We start from the raw sequence: 18,033 nt of genomic DNA, 5'->3' as shown, positions 1-18,033 counted from the left end.
AATGCATATTTAATTAAGGAAATGAAATCAAATGAAAAAGTTTGAGGAACTGAAATTTTAGATCTATTCGAGTGTTGCAACTTTGGTGTAAGTCGTTTCTCTATACGAGTCAATTGAAAAAAATAAAAAACAAAAACAAAAATATGTGCATTTAAAATAGGATTTACATACCCTAAATGATTCCAAATAAAAAATCACCAGTTACAAAGGTGTATATCTCTTTGAGTACTGTAAATTTGGTTTAGGTCGGTTCTTTGTCCGAGATTATTTGAAAATTTTATAAAAAATGAATTTGAAAATCTATAATCTTAAAACATAATTTGCAGGCCTTAAATGATCTCAAATAAAAAAATAGTCAACTAGAAAGTCGAAGATCTCTTCAAGTATTACAATTTTAATATAAAATTTATCTTCATCCAACTTGATTTCAAGAATTTAGTATGCCAACTATTTTTAGAGGTGGGCCAAATTGCCAACAACATTCTAAAAATTCATATGTACAAATTAAATCGTCGGAATTCGCAACCGTCTTTCTAGAGACAGCAGAAAAGCCTAACCACCGCCTCAAGAAAGGTCATTTTTAAACATGGTTTGGTTTGCCAGCCGCCTATAAAAGGGTGTTCTAGAGGCAGCTGGAAATCTCTCTAAAAATTAATTTTATAAACTGGTTTATAAACTATTTTTAGAGGCGGTTCTTTATTGATCCACCCATCTACAATAAAAGAAGAAATCTCTAAAAATAATTTTTAAGTAGTGTATGATGCTCTGACGGTGGTACACATTTTTATTTTTATAAAATAAAAAATGTTTAAAATATTTTTTTTGAGACCACGCCAAAGCGCGTATTTCATTAAGCAGAAAAATGTTTAAAATATTATTATTATTTATGTGAGCCAACATACTTCTTTCATATATGCAGATAGATTTCAGATTTCTATGTTTTTATAGCAAATAACAGTAACGTATGCTAACCCTACAAAATGTATATTTACTTCTTTTCAGATAAACAAAAATTCTTACAATAGTTGTGAAGGTTCAAGCTGAATGAGTTCGAGCGGTTGCACATAGGTCGCATGGTTAGAGAAATAAGGGCACTCCTATTACACGAACCATATAGTTCCTATGGATAATAATTGCACTTTCACCTAAGTGTTTTGCTAATGTGGCAAGGTTACATTAGAAACTATGTCTATACGAGAACCAAGACATGAAGAAATATGATTGGTAGAGAATAGAGAGATAATGCATATCATTGGATAAAAATTGTTCTCTAGAAACTATCTATCGAGATCATGTATTTTATATGTAGTGTCTATGAAAATTAATAGGTATAGAAATTACATGTAGTTTCTAGCATTGAGACTGCTCTAATAGAGCCAGTGGTCATGCTTATTTTCACAAGCTGAATTTTAAGGTAGCAGAATAATTAATAGCATCAGAAGGTTCATTATCATACATCAAATCCACAACCAGGATACAGGTCAGTGGGCACTACGCATCAAAATATATAACAAATCATAGTCCTAACCACTGTACATATTGTATGTTGTATTTCATAAACATATATGTGATGCAAAGGGGAAATTACAAAGACTCGTGTCCCTCACTGAGCTTTTGCTCGCAGCAAAGCAGTGCTGAGATGTAGGGTAAATAATTGCCGAATTCTATAGCTATCAGACTGCATAGCGTCCATGGACAAAAGGCACTCAATCTTAATTTCCTTTCCAGTGTACTAGCTGGACACAGGGAATAACAGTCCAAAAAAGCAATCCAAGACATATTTCAAAAAAGATTTATGAACAAAGCTATATATCTGCAAAATAAAGAAAAATTCTGTATAAACATTCTCTATACGATATATTAGCATCAATCATTTAAAACAGGAATGTAGATTTTCAACAAAAAGTGTTATTATATTCATACCTGTAGTTCTATGTCTAGATATACTATTCGTCGGTATCATGCTATAAAACCGAACCAACAGAGGCAAGGTTTTCATTGGTGCTGTATAGCATAATCACTAGGGGATTTCAAGCAAGAACCTTCAAATAGATGATCTATAGCTTCTTTGTACATGTGGTGCCGAAGTCTCAGTGAGGTGCTAGAAGTCTTTGTACCATGATATTTTCTTCAGATTAAATAATAATATGCATGACAAGAATGACACAAAGTCATCATTATCTTTTCGCGTAGGCATGGAGAAGGACTAGTAGGCTGGTTTAACAAAGCCGTGATAACAGCAAGTGCTTACAACTGTCAAGCAAATTGAACTTCTTATTTTTCATTACTTAGTGATGAAAGCAACATTTAACACGAACATTGCATTGGCTGATTGCAACCAACACACATGGGTTACAAACCAATCATTGCCTCATTATTACCAAGACTCGGAACTAATAACCGAAAACTATAGCTCACAAATGGCTTACACATAGAGAGAAATAATGAGTGGTGGTGCTAGATGGAACAAACATTGCATCGTTCCAAGACCAAATTACTTCAAGCAAAATGGACTTTAAGGTGTTGATCCGTTGTAGCTGCCATCATTATAACCTGATGTGGAACCACCACTCCTCCCTGACCCGCCACCAGAACCACTGCCGAACCCACCATTACGACCGCCTCCGCTCCCACCTCCATCGCCACCGCTATTTGCAAAGCTCGAGCCATAGGCACCATAGTTATCGCCTTCACCTTCCCCGACTCCCTTGCCACCACCAAATCCATTACCATTCCCGTTGCTTCCACCAGAGCCGCCCCCGCCACCAGCTCCATTCGCATTTGCATCCCCATTAGTGTTGGAGTTACCTGAGTCACCATGGCCTTCACCAGATGCACCACCCACTCCATAACCAGACGCGTACTGGTCCTCACCTCGCCAATCGCCACCACCTTCACCGGATCCACTGCCATACGAGTGGCCAGAGCTCGGGGACTGGGCACTGCCGTCATAGGCCTCAGCATTGCCGAAGCCGGAGCCAGAGCCAGAGCCAGAGCTGGTTCCACTCCCGTTAGCTCCACCACCTCCACCGCCTTGGCCATCTGCAGTGGCGTGATTTACCACCCTAATAGCATTGCACAGTCCAATGCTTAGTAAGACGACGAGGCCAATCGCAAAGAGCTTGCTGGAAGCCATGGTGGTGGAGGTGAGTTAGCTGATGTGGAGTGGAAGTGAAACTGATATGAATGCATGCTAAGCGTTGGTTTGTATGGTTATTTATAGTCATGAATCTCGGTGGCCATGAACGCATCTGATGCACGACTCGGAAATAAATTATTATTTTTTAAGCTCGCTTCCTTTTATGTGTTGACCTTGTGCAATTAATAAGAGATTTCAGAAGATTTCGTGCGTGGGTCTCATGGTCCCTTTTTTTGGTCTGCAGGCTCAACTTGGAAGACTAGCAAGCTGCTTTATCGTCTGCTCTTTAATTAACTACTAGTACTAGTACGCTCTTTTAGATGTTCGATTCTGAAATTTTCATAGCTTAAACTTTCAAGTTTATCTGTCAACCTTGTCACCTTGAAATGCATAGTGATGCATGGCCAGAGTTCGGTTTTCACTGTGGTGTTTTATTTACCAGCCAAATTAGTAGATAACTAATTGAATATTATGATCGAGAAAAGATAAATATTATGAGGCTTTCTCCATAGAAGATCTATACTAGCCAAAACAAGGTTGGATAAATTAACATTTGAGCTAATTCTGTGTGAAGAAGTTTCTAAATCCTGCTTACTCATAGTTTACAGAACATCTCAATGGTTCATGTCTTGTTATCTAATGATGTTATGCCTCGTGATTTAAACCATTTTCTTACACTTAGTAAAGAACTGAGCTACAATCTCGATTGGGAAACTCTTTAGTCCCGCTATTCTAGCTAGGATCACTACACCACAGCCTCAGAATAGCGACGTACGGTCGGTCGTCATAGGTCGCTATAGCGACGTTCCATTGGTCGGTATAGATCTATACCGACACTTAGCTGGAGACGCTGAAAGTGGCGTCGGTATAGCCTATACCGACCGACATGGTTATAGCGACCAACGGTCTGACTCCTTAGGGGTTACATATACCGACACATAGTTTGAGGCTATAAATACTTTTAGCAACTAACAATCCAACGCGATATATATGTTGCTAATCAGCAGTACATAATAACCCAAAACTGATATGTTATCAATGCACACACATTCATTACAAGATATTTTAACCATATAGACATGGAATATCATAAAATATATGAGCACAGAAACCATTGATCAATAATTCTTTCATATATGGCCAATGTAAGGTCGGTAACATCATAAGTACAAAATAGATTAGAAGCTCGCGAAGTTTGTGCATGAGCAAGCCATCAGCATCCCTACATCTACCTCATGTGACCAGAAGTCATACATCCACCACTTGTGACCAAAATCTTAGCTCACTAACACCCAAAGCCACTACTCAAATTTCATTAACAGTGAGCTCATAGTCATATCTCTAATAGGCTCAAAATAAATACAACTTCAATGAGCACTTTTAACTTGTGGACACCAGCAGGTACGTTGCCTAGGACCTTGCAGGAGCAGGACAACCTGAAATGTAGTATGAATGTCCACTTAGCGGCAAGCATATAGGAACAAAAGACACATATGAATTAAATTTACTAACAAAAGAATATATATTTTTTATTTGTTTCAGTGATACAGAGGAGACTGAGTTTATCTACAATTGACTAACTCAGCATCATCAAACAGTTCTTATGAGCTAGTAATTATAGTGTATCACCATCACAAATAGCAGTTTGGTCAAAGTAAAATTCAGGGAAAAACATACCTACAGTAGACTGGGATGAATGTGATGCCGTTGTAAGCTTTAACTATTAGAAATGTCATTAATTAGAAACTTTGTTCACTTGTCACAAAGATGAATAAAAGAAACAAAGCAAGTCTAGTTTCTTACTCTTTTGTATGGCCACTGGACTGGCATTGACATAGCATCAGCCAAAGTCTCAATGTCACCATAAGGGCGAGGTAGCGCTGTATTCCTTTTAATCACAACCTTCACAACAACTTCACAAAATAGCCTTCCAAGAGGCTGGCCTCCTAGTACATTGCTTGGATTTGTTGAAATAACTATTGCCTTAGCCACAACTTCTGGGCGCAACATGGCATATAATGTGACCTCCTTTCCAACCTGAAATGGTTTATGCACTTGTCAGTGAAAATTGAACTAATGTGTGGAGCTGCTAGAACTGAGAGCATGGTTATATTAAGAAAATTACAAGATCATCACGTGAAACATGGGGAGCTTTATTCTTCTTTGATGGGGCTACAGTTTTTATGGGACTGGTAGCGCTGTACTCTCGATGAAGATCAATTGATGGAGCACGCTTCGCAGATGGGGCAGGAGCCAGCTGCGTGGATGGGGCAGCAGCAGGCTGCGTGGATGGGGCAGCAGGCTGCGCAGACGGAGCAGGAGCTAGTTGTGCAGATGGGGCATGAGCAGGCTGGACAGACGAGGCAGCAGCACGCACAGATAAGGCAGCAGCACGCGCAGATAGAGCAGCAGCACGCTGCACAGATAGAAAATTAGCATGCTGCTTAGATGGGGCAGCAGTATGAGTAGGAACAAGGAAGTAATTATCTTCATCATAGTCGTTAGAGTTTTCATTAATATCTGCAAAAATAGCATCTTTAAATGGCTCAGCATGCTGTGCCTCATCAATATGTTCTTCAGACCTTGAGCTCTACATAAACAATACAAGAGAGGTAATATGTATTATTCACATGTCACCATATTATCCAACATAGGAAACATAGATTATTCAATCATGAGTTATGTAATTCAAAGTATTGAAGTACTTTACCACATGGTTTCGTGAATTAGAACCATTTTGTGAGGCGATTTCCATATTTCTTCTTTCTTGCATTATCCTTGCCTCATGCAGTTCCTCTTCTAATTTTTGTATGCGTTGTTCTAGAGAAGCTTTGTGACTTTCAACCTTTTTACGAGCTAGAACTTCCATTTGTAGCCTTGTTGGCTTGTAACACTTCAGACCAGGGGTACCAATATCTTGGAGAGTTGGTCCTAGACCCAAAGCACGAACACGCCCTCTTGGCTCCTATTCTCCACAAGCAGCAGCAAAGACATCACCTTGCTGAATTGATCTTTCTATCAACTCTGGGTGGGCTTCAATAATTGATTTAAGTTTGTTCTTACAAAATAGAATATGGATTTTTTTATAGATTAGAGAGAAATAATACAAACTAAAATTCTTTTATGGAAAAGAACTTACAATTATTGGCCCTGCTTGTTGGGATGGAACTCCTGTTTTTCGTGTATGTGTTTTGATATATATTTCATCTCTTCGAGGCACGCGTCCTAGCTGTACACCCTGAAATTGTTTTAATTAAGTACTAAAACTGCAGCAACATAATGCACTAAAATTTAATGCAAGAGATATTTTCATACCATTTCATGCCTAGAACAAGCAAAGCTCTTGCTTCCTGATGTATGATGTATCCCCAACTTTGCACGATTAGCTTTGGATATTTTCGCTCGAGCCTAGGATAGAAATTGTTAAATTCAGCAAATATAATGAAGTACATAACTCCAAATACGCATATATATAAAAATTTTACTCCCTACTTCATATTCAGGAGAGGTCCAATGCTCAATGAGGAACTCCCAGTCAGTATCTTTAACTCTGTCACCATGTTTTCGCTGCAGTTCCTCATCTGTTATTGTTTCATCAAAAAATTGGTCCTTTAAGGTTGCCTTAAATTCCTTCCATTTCTTTGCAGCACTAACGAGAAACCAATCTTTGGCATCCTCATCAACGTCAAAGATTTCCTAATTTTCCGTCGAAAATAACATAGAAGATCAATCCAGAAAATAGTACAGAAATACTCAGCATAAGAATGTGAGAATGGAACAACCCAGTGTCCAAAGAATTGCAGAGGAAAAAATACCTTTAAAGCATCCCACACTTGGTCTTTCTTTTCAACGTCAACAAGCCTCCAATCCTTTTTTGCAACTGATAATGTCTTTCTCACTAGACAACCAATGGCACTAGAAAACTGTCTAGAATTCTCTCCAATAGGCTGATGATACTCATTGAGTCTTATCTTGATCTTAGGCATGCTTGGTGTGAAGTAATCTAATTAGGAAACGCAACTGTGTATATTTCTTGCAATTAGGGTATAACTCTTTGCTATTCTCTGCTACTAACTTTTGAATGGCAACTAGCTCCTCGCAGGGCTCTAGGTCTGAATTGTTTTCATCAAAATCCCCTTTATCATCTAAACCAGCAGCTAAGTCTCTAAGCAAATCAGATATGTTATCATCTTCATCGTCAGTCTCCTCCATAAGTTCAACACCATCATAATTTCCATGATTCACAGAAGAGCTAACTTCTCCATGTAAGGTCCATGTTCTATATCCTTTTAGAAACCCATCACAAATCAAATGCTCACGTACTTCACTACCCTCTCTCCAGAATGAGTTAACACACTTCCTACAAGGGCATAATATCTTGCTTCCTATTGCTGAATTCTCAAATGCAAAAGCTATGAAATTGTTCACCCCTTGTTGATATATCTTGGTGTGCCTACATGCAGTTTTTAAGTTAATTCTCATGTTAACTACATATAGAACTTTCAGTCTTTGTGAAATAAGTATGTGTACCTAGCATCATTATCGATCCATGATTTATCCATTCTCCTTCGTGAAAGATCAAGCAGCTTTAGAAATGAACTATAAAATAATAAAGAAAAGACCATAAGCAGCAAAGAAGCTACATACTAGGACAGTCATGCTCATATCCATGAATCCACATAATGGTTTTAGTTTAAACACGATTGTTGGGTTCATGTCCACAGACAATGTTAAAAAAGATGGCCTACAGAAACAGGATCGTACCATTTTGCACAAGAAGAGCAACTACCAATGTTGTGAATGTTCTATCTTCAAAAGGTTGCAAGTTCCCACTTTGGCTCTAGGCTGGCATAGATGGTCCTGTGTAGATTCTTTCAGCAACACCTCCAACACACTAGTGCAGCTGTAGTGGGAATACACATGACATCAGATCAGTACATGTACAAGTATGTTGAGACCTGAATTGCAAAACACTGTGGTCCAGTAAGTAGATTAGGCCAAAAAAATGAGTCTGCATTTCTGTTTTGTATTACTTTGTATGGCAACTCATAGCAAAGGGGGACACATAGATACACACATTAACAACTCATTGTTTAAGTTTGTGCATTGTAGCAGGTTCAGTAGTTGTGGTATGATTCCTTCAGACCATAACTGAATGAAATTTGTTTCTATATTTGTCTGTCCTCACAGCTATGTTGCCTGGGCCATCTATTCCAGTGTTGTCACAGGTAACTTATCTATATATACCACTGGTTCAATTCTGATTACTTCATACATGAAGCTTTCATTGTGGGAGGCATGAATCATGTATTGCCTACAAGTTTACATATAACCCTGTAAATGCTTGTCAAATGGATACTGTTTTCGCAATTTCTGTTTTTAGGATTGGCAGGCAATATAAGAGACTTTGCATGTGCCATTTCAGTTTTTGATGTGGCTGAGAACTTGGCTTTATTAATCTGTCTAATCCTAGAACAATGGCAGCAGTAGAACTTGATTGCCCTCCCTAGGAGGCTCTGATCATAAAAACTCTACCTCTGCTTATCCCTCTTTGCTTAGTAATGGCCGACTCTCACCTAACAGAGTCAGTAACCAAATAGATGCAGATCCTAAACCTAAACACATGCAGATCCTAAACCAAGTGCATGCAGATCTATCGTTTAGCCAAAGTCCCCTAAACAGATAATTATGGCTATTTTTAGCCACTAACAGTTGCTGACGCCTTCGTCTTCTTTGCTGACTAGATACCTGAAGTCTAAACAACTCGCCTAAATAGATTCTGATGTCCACTTCTTCAGGGAAGCTCTGAAATCATCTACGACCGAACCCATAAAAATGCATCTTAGACTCTAGATCAAATTCACGAACATGAACAAAAGCCAGCGCCAAAACCAATCTAACAGTTTCCACATCAAACAGGAACAAAGCCAGTGCCAAAACCAATCTCAATGGACTAAACCACCGGCGTTCTCACCTCAGCGTTGGAAGGGTGTGCAGCCAGCTTCTTCACCATGGATAGCTTCTTCTCCTTGGTACCTTCTTCTCAGCCCACACACTCTTGCTGCTCCCGTGGGCAGAGGATTCAGGCAGCCGTCCAAATGAGCTTCTCTCCGGTGAGGGAGTCCTGCAGCGCGCGCAGGGGAGTAGAGAGGCAGCAGGCGATGGGGATTTGGAGTATGGTGACGGGATTTGGTTGGGCGCAGGGGAGTAGAGAGGCAGCAGGTGCTGGGCGGCGGCGCGAGGGAGGTGATTTGGTTGGGCGTGAGTGACAGTGCTAGGGTTTGGGGAGGAGTATTTGGGCCTTACACTTTTCCTATGAACAGGCCCTTTTTCTTTCCTGCACACGCAACGCCCTATGCCGACCGATTGCGTGTCTTCCTATCACTCTTTGCTGTCCGATCGTAGGATGGTAGAGCCAAATATCTATACCGACCAACAAGTTAACGCTAAACATATATTCAGCGACATTTGATTTGTGGGGAATCTATACCGACCAACGGTTCAATGGTATTAGTATATTTATAGCGACCCACATGTGACGGTATATTAGTGTTGTGGTGTAGTGGGTTGCGTATCCAGGACTAAATGCCCCGTTGAAGAGTCGAGATGACGGACTAGAGAGGGTGAATAGTTCTTTTTAAAATTTATCACGTTGGCAAACCAAAAGAAATGCGGAAATAAAACTATTAGTTTAGCCAAGACTACACCTCTCTATCTAAGTTCTCTAGCACCTTGAAAAGATCCTAAACAAGCAAGCAAGGTGCTACCTTAGCAAGAGCTCACCTAACGAATTCTAGGAGCAAGGTCACATAAACCTATGTCACTAGTACTTTTGCAAACCAGGGAGCTCCTACACAACTAGTAAGCAAAAGCACAAGCTCCTAAGCTCACTAGCAATGCTCAATAACAAGGCAACCAATGCCAAATTAGAGAGCACAAATTACTTAGCTACACAAACTAAGCAATGTGACTAACAAGGTTATACAAACCTAATTAGTCACGCAAGGGAACTACTTCTAGCTACACAAGCAAGAAGGTAACTAGCAAGCTACACAAGCTAACTAATTACAAGAGCAACTATACAAGCACAAGTATATGAATGTAAGAACAAGCTTGTGTTAGGGACTTACAAACCAACGGGAAAAACAATGTTGACACGATGATTTTCTCCCGAGGTTCACTTGGTTGCCACCAAGCTACGTCCCCATTGAGACAAGCTCCAAGGTTGCCGCCGGTCCTCTTGCTAGTGGTGACCCGCAAGTCACACTCTCCCACTTGGAGTGCTTACCACAAGCTCTAGCACTTGACCCGGCCGGACCACTTCTTGCTCTTCACGTCTCGCACAACTAGAGTTGCTCTTCACGATCCCCATGGGGTGAGCACACTACTACAATAATTTAAATAGAGACGGGCCTTTTTTATTTTAGGAGACGGGCAAAAGAAACGCCTCCGATGGAAGGTCGCAGTAAATCAACTATTAGCCGAGGCGGTTTCCTGCCCGCCTCGGTTAATTAAATAAAAAAACTGGATGTGCCCGTCGAGCCCATCTCTGGGCCCGTTGAGCCCATCCACGGGCAGCTGCCGCTGATCACCGGATCCCCACCGCCGCAAGAGGATCTGCGTGGGGGGAGGGTTGCCACCGCGGGATCCGTGTGAGGGAGGGGTACCACCGGAGGATCTCCGCATAGGGAGCGACCGCTAGATCCATGTACAGAGGGGTCGGGGCCGTCGGTTTCCAGGTGGGGAGGGATATCCACGGGCAGATCTATGTGAGGGAGGGACACTGGCGACGGATCTGCATGAGGGAGGGGTGCCATTGCCGGATCCATGCGTGGAAGAGCGCCGGCGTCGGGAGGCCACGCCTGCCTCGCGGTGCTCACCGGCGTCGGGAGGCCGCGCCTGCCTCGCGGTGCTCCCTGGCGTTGGGAGGCCATGTCTACCTCGCGGTGCTCGTCGATGTCGGGAGGTCGCGCTACCTCGCTGTGCTCATGGACGTCGGGAGACCGCGCTGCCTCGTTGTGCTCGTGGACGTTGGGAGGCCGCGCCTGCTTTGCGGAATCGTGGTGCTTGCCACTGGGATTGGATCGGAAGTAGTGAAGGGGAAGGGATGGGGAGGTCGAGCAGAGGGGCGCCGCTCGGTAGAGGAAGTGAGAAGGAGAGAGGAGAGGATGAGTGAAACCCTAAGGTGACAGTATATATGCAGAGCTTGTGTTAGTGGGCTCATTGAGGCAATTTTGGAGGCGGGCCACTTATAAGGCCCGCCTCGGTTAATTGGTTTTTGAAGGCGGGCTATTTTTAACCGCCACCGTAAATTGATTTTGCGAGGCAGTCTTTTGTAACCGCCTCGGTTAATCTGAGGCATTAACCGAGGTGGTTGAAAGTGTTGACCGCCTCCAAAAAAAATTTTGAAATGCCTCGCAAAAGATTTTTTGTAGTAGTGGCACCTACCCCTCACAATCTCTTCTCCGGAGCACCGCACAATCTCCTTGCGTGCTTCGACGGAGTCACAAGCCACCAAGCCGTCTAGGAGGTGGCAACCTCCAAGAGTAACAAGCACCACCGGCTTGCAACACAAACACCTAGTGCCACTCGATGCAATCTGTCAATGCAACGCACTAGAATCGCTCACTCACACAAACGGATGATAACTATCAAGCATATGTGAGTTAGAGGCTTTACTTGCACTCCCCAAGCATAGACACTAAGTCTCAAGGGTGCTTCGCATCAGCCAAGGCCGGCCAACACTTCTATTTATAGCCCCAAGGGCTAAACTAGTCGTTGCCCCTTCACTAGGCAAAAGTCGTGAGCGTCAGACCCACTGCAGGGAGCCACCGGACACTGGAACAGTACGTCCGGTGCTCCAGAAATAGCCACGTGTCACTAGCCGCTTGAACTGGACCATTGCCGCCAACGGCTAGCACGAGCTCGCGCCTGAAGTAGCAGCACCGGACTCTCTGCTTGTTCACACCGGACGCGTACGCGGAGAGCAATGCAAACTCGCAAGGGCACCGGATTCACACCACCGGACGCGTCCGGTGCACATCAGACTCATCCTGTGTACACCGGACCTGTATGTAGAGAGCAACGCAAACTCGCAGGGGCACCGGACTCACACCACCGGAAGCGTCCTGTGCACACCGGACCCGCACCACCGGACGCGTCTTGTGCACACCGGATGCAATCCTGTGCGTGCAGTTTAACTTGTTAGGTTGCTAACTTCTAGCTCCGAACTCTGAATTTAATGATCTTGGACATTTTGGAAAGCTTACTCAGAGGGCTACACAATCCATATGAATACTCAATCCAAAACAAAATGGATCAAAGCAGTATTTCAATCTAAAAGCCATCCTAATATCCGAAGAACACCAAAAGACTTCTCTCTCTTCTCCAAGTTGATCAAAATCAACTCCAACACCTTCTCCTTTGCAAATGTGCCAACACCACCAAGTGTACACCACTATGTGCCTGTGTGTTAGCGTTTTCACAAACATTTTTCCAAAAGAGTTAGCCTCTCAAACTTGCCACGTCACTCGATCCTAACACGTATGCAAAGTTAGATCGCTCAAGTCGCACTAGATGACCGATATGCAAACAAGTTTGCCCCTCTTGATAGTACGGCCATCTATCCTAAATCCGGTCATAAACTTCTCTACTCACCTATGACCGGTGAAATGGAAATGCTCTTGGTTATACCTTTGTCTTGCGCTTTCCATTCCATCTTCTCCAATGTTGATGCAACACATGCACCAACCAACCACCAAATGATATGATCCACTTCATATCATCACGTGGCTGTATTGGTTCATCGATCTTGACCTCACTTGCTCTTCATCGTTGCCTCGGTCCATCGACGCCAAGTCTTGCTCAAGCTTCACCGTCACACGCGGTCCCTCGCTTCAAAGCCTCCGACTTGCCCTTCACTCTTGCAACCAGTCCATCGAGCCAAGCCTCATCTTGATCTTCTCCACCTTGGTCACATGACTCCATAGTCATGTCTCATATGCAATGAGCTCCTCCATCATCACATAATCACCTGTGGGCTAATCTCCTGTGTATCTCACATAAACACTATTAGTCCACCTAAGTTGTCACTCAATTACCAAAACCAAACAAGAACCTTTCACCCGTCCTCACTCCCGGGTCAAGCAACGGGGACCAAAGGTGAGCACCTTTAGCCTTTTTCTTTTTCTTTTTTGGTGCAGGTGCTATTAGACCCCAATGAGGTGGAATAACGACACCTCTAGGTTTGCATTTCAAGCCGCCCACAACCCTGATATCAAACATGCCCACGACGATTTGCATTTGGTCTATGAGCTAGCGAGATTTTTTTTTGTTGTCTTTTTTGTTTCATTTCTTCTCTAGCAAACCTGAAATGACGTAAAAGCTGCTCTATGATGTCATATATATGTAGTGTACATCTGGTATTTTGAGAAAAATCTTATGTTAGACTAAACATAATACAAAAATTAGTAATATTTATTAAATCTAATAAGCATTATTAGATTGATCACAAAATACTTCTATGTTTTTATGGTAAATGAATATACAAATATTAATACTACTTTCTATAAATCTAGTTAAATTTGAAATTAGTTGACTATTGAAAATATAAAATGTGCAGTTATTTTAGAATGGACCGGTTGATCAAGCCACTGGGCGTTCATTTAGAAAATAAAATACCCAATGGCACAACAATCGTACAAATGCTATGATAGCTAGTCAATACTCAATAATCACGAGGACCAAGCATAGCTCAGTAATTGGTTTGCTCGTGGCTGTACGTGGAGCCACAAAGGGGTTGCGACATACGCATCATCTATGGAGCCTTGGCCCCAGCGATCTCAAGAAATGTGTGGTCTTCTATAATTTGTGGAGTTGTAGGTCTAGTTATACATGCGTGGTGTGAGTGTGGTGTGTGTGGGTACACTACTGCATACGGAGGCTTTGCCGAGAGCCACAGACTCTCGGCAAAGGCAATCCTGCTCTCGGCAAAGCCTTTGCCGAGAGGGACTCTCGGCAAAGCCCTATCGGCACATCTCTTATCGGCAAAATGGTCTTTGCCGAGAGTCATTCATCGGGCTCTCGGCAAAGAGTTTGCCGAGAGGCAAACCGAGCTCTCGGCAAAGAAAAGTAGCCGTTACGGCTGTTGGCGGTTGACGGCAACTTTGCCGAGAGCTACCTGACCAAGCTCTCGGCAAAGAAATTTATTTTTTTTTCCTGGGAAAGGTCTTTGCCGAGAGCTGGCAGGAGTGCTCTCGGCAAAGTATTTAATTTTTTTTTGAAACCTCTTTGCCGAGAGCCTCCAGAGGGCTCTCGGCAAAGCTGGTTATTTTGGACATGTAGGTGGGCTTCTTTGCCGAGAGCCCTGGAGCCGGCTCTCGGCAAATCGACCATTTTTCAGCTTTGCCGAGAGTCCCTCTCGGCAAATCGACCACTTTTTCAGCTTTGCCGAGAGATGCTCTCGGCAAATGGACCAAAATATTTTTTTTTCTATTTTTTCATCCAATTTCTACTGAGAAGATCATATGACACATATATTTCCAGAAAATAATATATTTCACATCCAGGAGCCTATAGCTCACATAATCGACATCGATGACAATATATACCACATAAATGATTATTTCCATCACTTTGTCCATCGTAACAAGTTCAAATACTCCAAACTAAAGTCACATACATCCAAACTAACTCCAACATGTTCAATAACCACATTCCACAAAGTTCACATGTTTAAACAAAATAAATCCATCACCACATAGTCCACATACTCCAAACTAACTGCATCTCAAGCTAAGTCGACCTGACTCACTGTGAAGGCCCCCAATTGATACGAGGGACACCTTGGCCGCGTACCGCAGGAGAGCCATCATCTGGAGGTGTCGGCGAGATGGCAGGTGTTGGAGAAATGCCAGGTGCCGCGTTTGAACCCGCTGACGGAGGCTGCACAAAGGACAACATAGTTTATTAGACAAGATGACGGCAATAACTAGTTTAGGACTTACTTGTGTCATTGAGTTTCCTCACAGGAGTATTAATAGGAGTAGTAAATACATGAGAGGGTGGCCGTGGAGCCAGTAGCGTAGCTGGAAGGGCTACACCCGTTTGGGCCCCAACCGACTGTAGGAACGCTATCATATCTGCCATCTGTTGCTGATGGGCAAGCTGGTCGGCCTCTCGCTGGCGCTCTTGAGCCTCCAACCGCTCAGCCATCCTTTGCTGCTCGGCCCTTGATGCTTCGAGCTCAGCCTACAACATTGGAAATCAAATGTTAGAGTAATGCAAAGGTAACAAAAGCAACGCGAAGTAGAACTACTGAGAAGGTCCTAATCCCACCCGCGTATGCGTAGTAGGGTTAGTTTCCATAGTCTGCTCTGATCCGAGACAGAATTTCGGCAGCACCTCCCCGCTGTTCTCCAGATACACGTCCTACCATTGAGAGTGTGTATCCGAAGAACAACGTCGAGGTGATGCCGAAACTCTATCTCGGATATGAGCAAACCATGGAAACTAACCCTACTACGCATACGCGGGCTGTCCAAAGAACGTGGACAATCCGAAACTGATACGGTCAGAGAGATATGCAGTAATCTGCATACCTCCAACCGTACCTATTTCGGACGGGAGACGCCTAACTGGGTCACGTGATCTACGACAAGAAACCCTAAACCCTAAAAAAGAATGCAGGTAAAGTAGAAGATGCGGGACGAGAGGGTATACCTAGTGCGAAGGTGTAGCAGAGACACTCCGGGTCCGCTCCTATGCACACACCTCTCTGCAAAATGAAACACACATTTAAGGTCAAATTTTCGGCAGCACCTCCCCTGCGTGGAGAGGAACCCAAATCCTGCAAAAGCAACGACACGATGGCCGGTAACCACAAATCATATCAACCGAAAAGGCACGAAGGCCAACCACAAAGCATAAAAAATTTACAAAAGGGAAGATATTTGACAACACTTCACTGACATCTTAGTATCAATCAGAAAGATAAAGGCGTCCTCATACAGCTAATTTAGCAAAAAGGTTACACTAAACTAGAGATAGGGATAAAATCCATCATCAGTTCATCAGAGGATAAGTAGTGGTCCTTACTCAAAAGTGTAGTGAATAGAACTTGTACTTGGTAACTAAACTGACATTGAGATATTATAACGGGTGCACAGACCATCAATAGCTTTCTCCACATATTTTGTCATCTCAGGGATAGTCAACTTGCACACTAATTATTAGAGACAAATAAGAATGGAGAAGACCAACATAATGTAAGAGTTGAGATATGCTAGTAACATTGTATGCAGGGGTGACATGCTGCAATTGCCGTACTGTACTCAAGAACGAACGGAACGGGGTAGCAACGGCGTACCTGCTGGTGACGTCGACGTCGGCGTTGGCGGAGCTGCTGCAGCTGGGCGGGGCTTCGGCGGTCAGGGCGGGGCGGCCGGGCTCCGGCGAGCGACAGTCAGGGGCGGGGCGGCCGGGCTCCAGCGAGCGGCGGACAGGGCCGGGGTGGCCGGGATCTGGCGGCACGAGCCGCGGTCGGGGCCGGGGCGGCCGGAATCCGACGGCGCAAGCCGCGCTCGCGGCGGGGCGGCCGGGCTCCGGCGAGCGGCGGACAGGGTCGGGGGTGGCCGGGATCTGGCGGCACGAGCCGCGGTCGGGGCGTGGCAGGGCGGCCGAGCTCCGGCGAGCCGCGGTTGGGGCGGGCCGGGGCGGCCAGGCTCCGGCGAGCCGCGGTCGGGGCCGGGGCGGCCGGAATCCGACGGCGCAAGCCGCGCTCGCGGCGGGGCGGGGAGGAGTCCGACGCGGCGGGGCGGGGCGGAGTCCGGCGGTGCGGGGCGGGGTGAGCCGCGCTCGGGCAGCTGCGTTCGGGAGGAGGCGATGCGGGAGAGAGATACGAGATCAGGAGAGAGATGCGTTCGGGGGCTGACCGGCTGACCATATACGATAGCTTTGCCGAGAGTGTTCGAGATGTGACACTAGGCAAACCTTTTTTTTATTTTTTTATTTCAAAATCAGTTTAAAATTATTTAAAATGATTATTCACTATATAAAAAGTTTTAAAGCACTGTTCTTTTTTATTTGTCATGTATTAATTTGTCGAGAGCTTTTGTCACACTCTCAGCAAAGAGAGTTCTTTGCCGAGAGCCTGGGCAAGGGCTCTCGGCAAATTTGTTTTTTTTTATTTTTTAGCCACCAAACTTTTTCTTTATGCTCCCTAGTTAGAGTTATCCAACATATTCAAGTTTGGTGTAATTTTATCAATATTTATTATATTTCATAGTTTTTGTTCATTTAATTGAATTTCTTGAAAAATATAGGTTCGAACTGCGAGTGCATGAAATAACGCGTTTCTTGGCATGAAATGTTGATATTCATGATACTAACCCTAATTTGAGGCCGTGTGCAAGAAAACACCATAGTTCTCACACGTTTCTTTTGCAAAACCTTGACTTTGAAGATGGTGGTGAACATATTTTAAATTATAGAAAATTCGAACAAGTTCAAAAAATCGCGAAACTTGGTGAAGTGTGAGGATATCACATTTGTAGTTTGTGGTAAAAATTTGAGAAAGTTTCGTGCACGATGTCATGTCGGTTGTTTAGAAACCCACACATCTCCACGTATGTTATAAGATCTCACTAGAAGAGATGTGTGGGTTTGTAAACATCCGACGTGACGCCGTGCACGAAACTTTCTCAAATTTTTACCACAAGCTACACATGTGATATGATGACACCTCGTTTCGTTTCGTGATTTTTTGAATTCGTTTGAATTTTCCATAATTTAAAACCTATTCCGCACCGTCTCAAAAGTCAGGGTTTGTGAAGGAAATGTGCGAGAGCTAGAGTGTTTTCATGCACACGGCATTGAATTAGCATAAGTACCATGAA

The 18,033-nt window shown here is 43.5% G+C and overlaps 2 protein-coding genes and 2 long non-coding RNA genes across 4 annotated transcripts; 1 reads left to right on the top strand and 3 right to left on the bottom strand.

The window, feature by feature from the left end:
* Window positions 2,255-3,186, bottom strand: LOC8070536 (putative glycine-rich cell wall structural protein 1). The gene has a single exon (XM_002464494.2). It carries the CDS (start codon window positions 3,134-3,136, stop codon window positions 2,516-2,518), a length of 621 nt encoding a protein of 206 aa, XP_002464539.1. The 5' UTR covers window positions 3,137-3,186; the 3' UTR covers window positions 2,255-2,515.
* LOC110436891 lies at window positions 4,512-5,019 on the bottom strand. The gene is made up of 3 exons (XR_002454785.1): window positions 4,943-5,019; window positions 4,817-4,859; window positions 4,512-4,575 (listed from the first exon to the last, which is right to left on the bottom strand). It is a non-coding gene; the product is annotated as an uncharacterized LOC110436891 (long non-coding RNA).
* On the bottom strand, window positions 14,746-15,382 carry LOC110432061. The gene is made up of 2 exons (XR_002449544.1): window positions 15,167-15,382; window positions 14,746-15,082 (listed from the first exon to the last, which is right to left on the bottom strand). It is a non-coding gene; the product is annotated as an uncharacterized LOC110432061 (long non-coding RNA).
* On the top strand, window positions 16,006-17,069 carry LOC110431667 (spidroin-1-like). The gene is made up of 2 exons (XM_021450957.1): window positions 16,006-16,012; window positions 16,441-17,069. Exons 1-2 carry the CDS (start codon window positions 16,006-16,008, stop codon window positions 17,067-17,069), a joined length of 636 nt encoding a protein of 211 aa, XP_021306632.1.

This window comes from Sorghum bicolor, chromosome 1 (assembly GCF_000003195.3).
Source record: "Sorghum bicolor cultivar BTx623 chromosome 1, Sorghum_bicolor_NCBIv3, whole genome shotgun sequence".
Classification (NCBI taxonomy): Eukaryota; Viridiplantae; Streptophyta; class Magnoliopsida; order Poales; family Poaceae; genus Sorghum; species Sorghum bicolor.
Note: the sequence above shows the minus strand (reverse complement) of the source record. Positions and strands in the feature narration are given on the sequence as shown.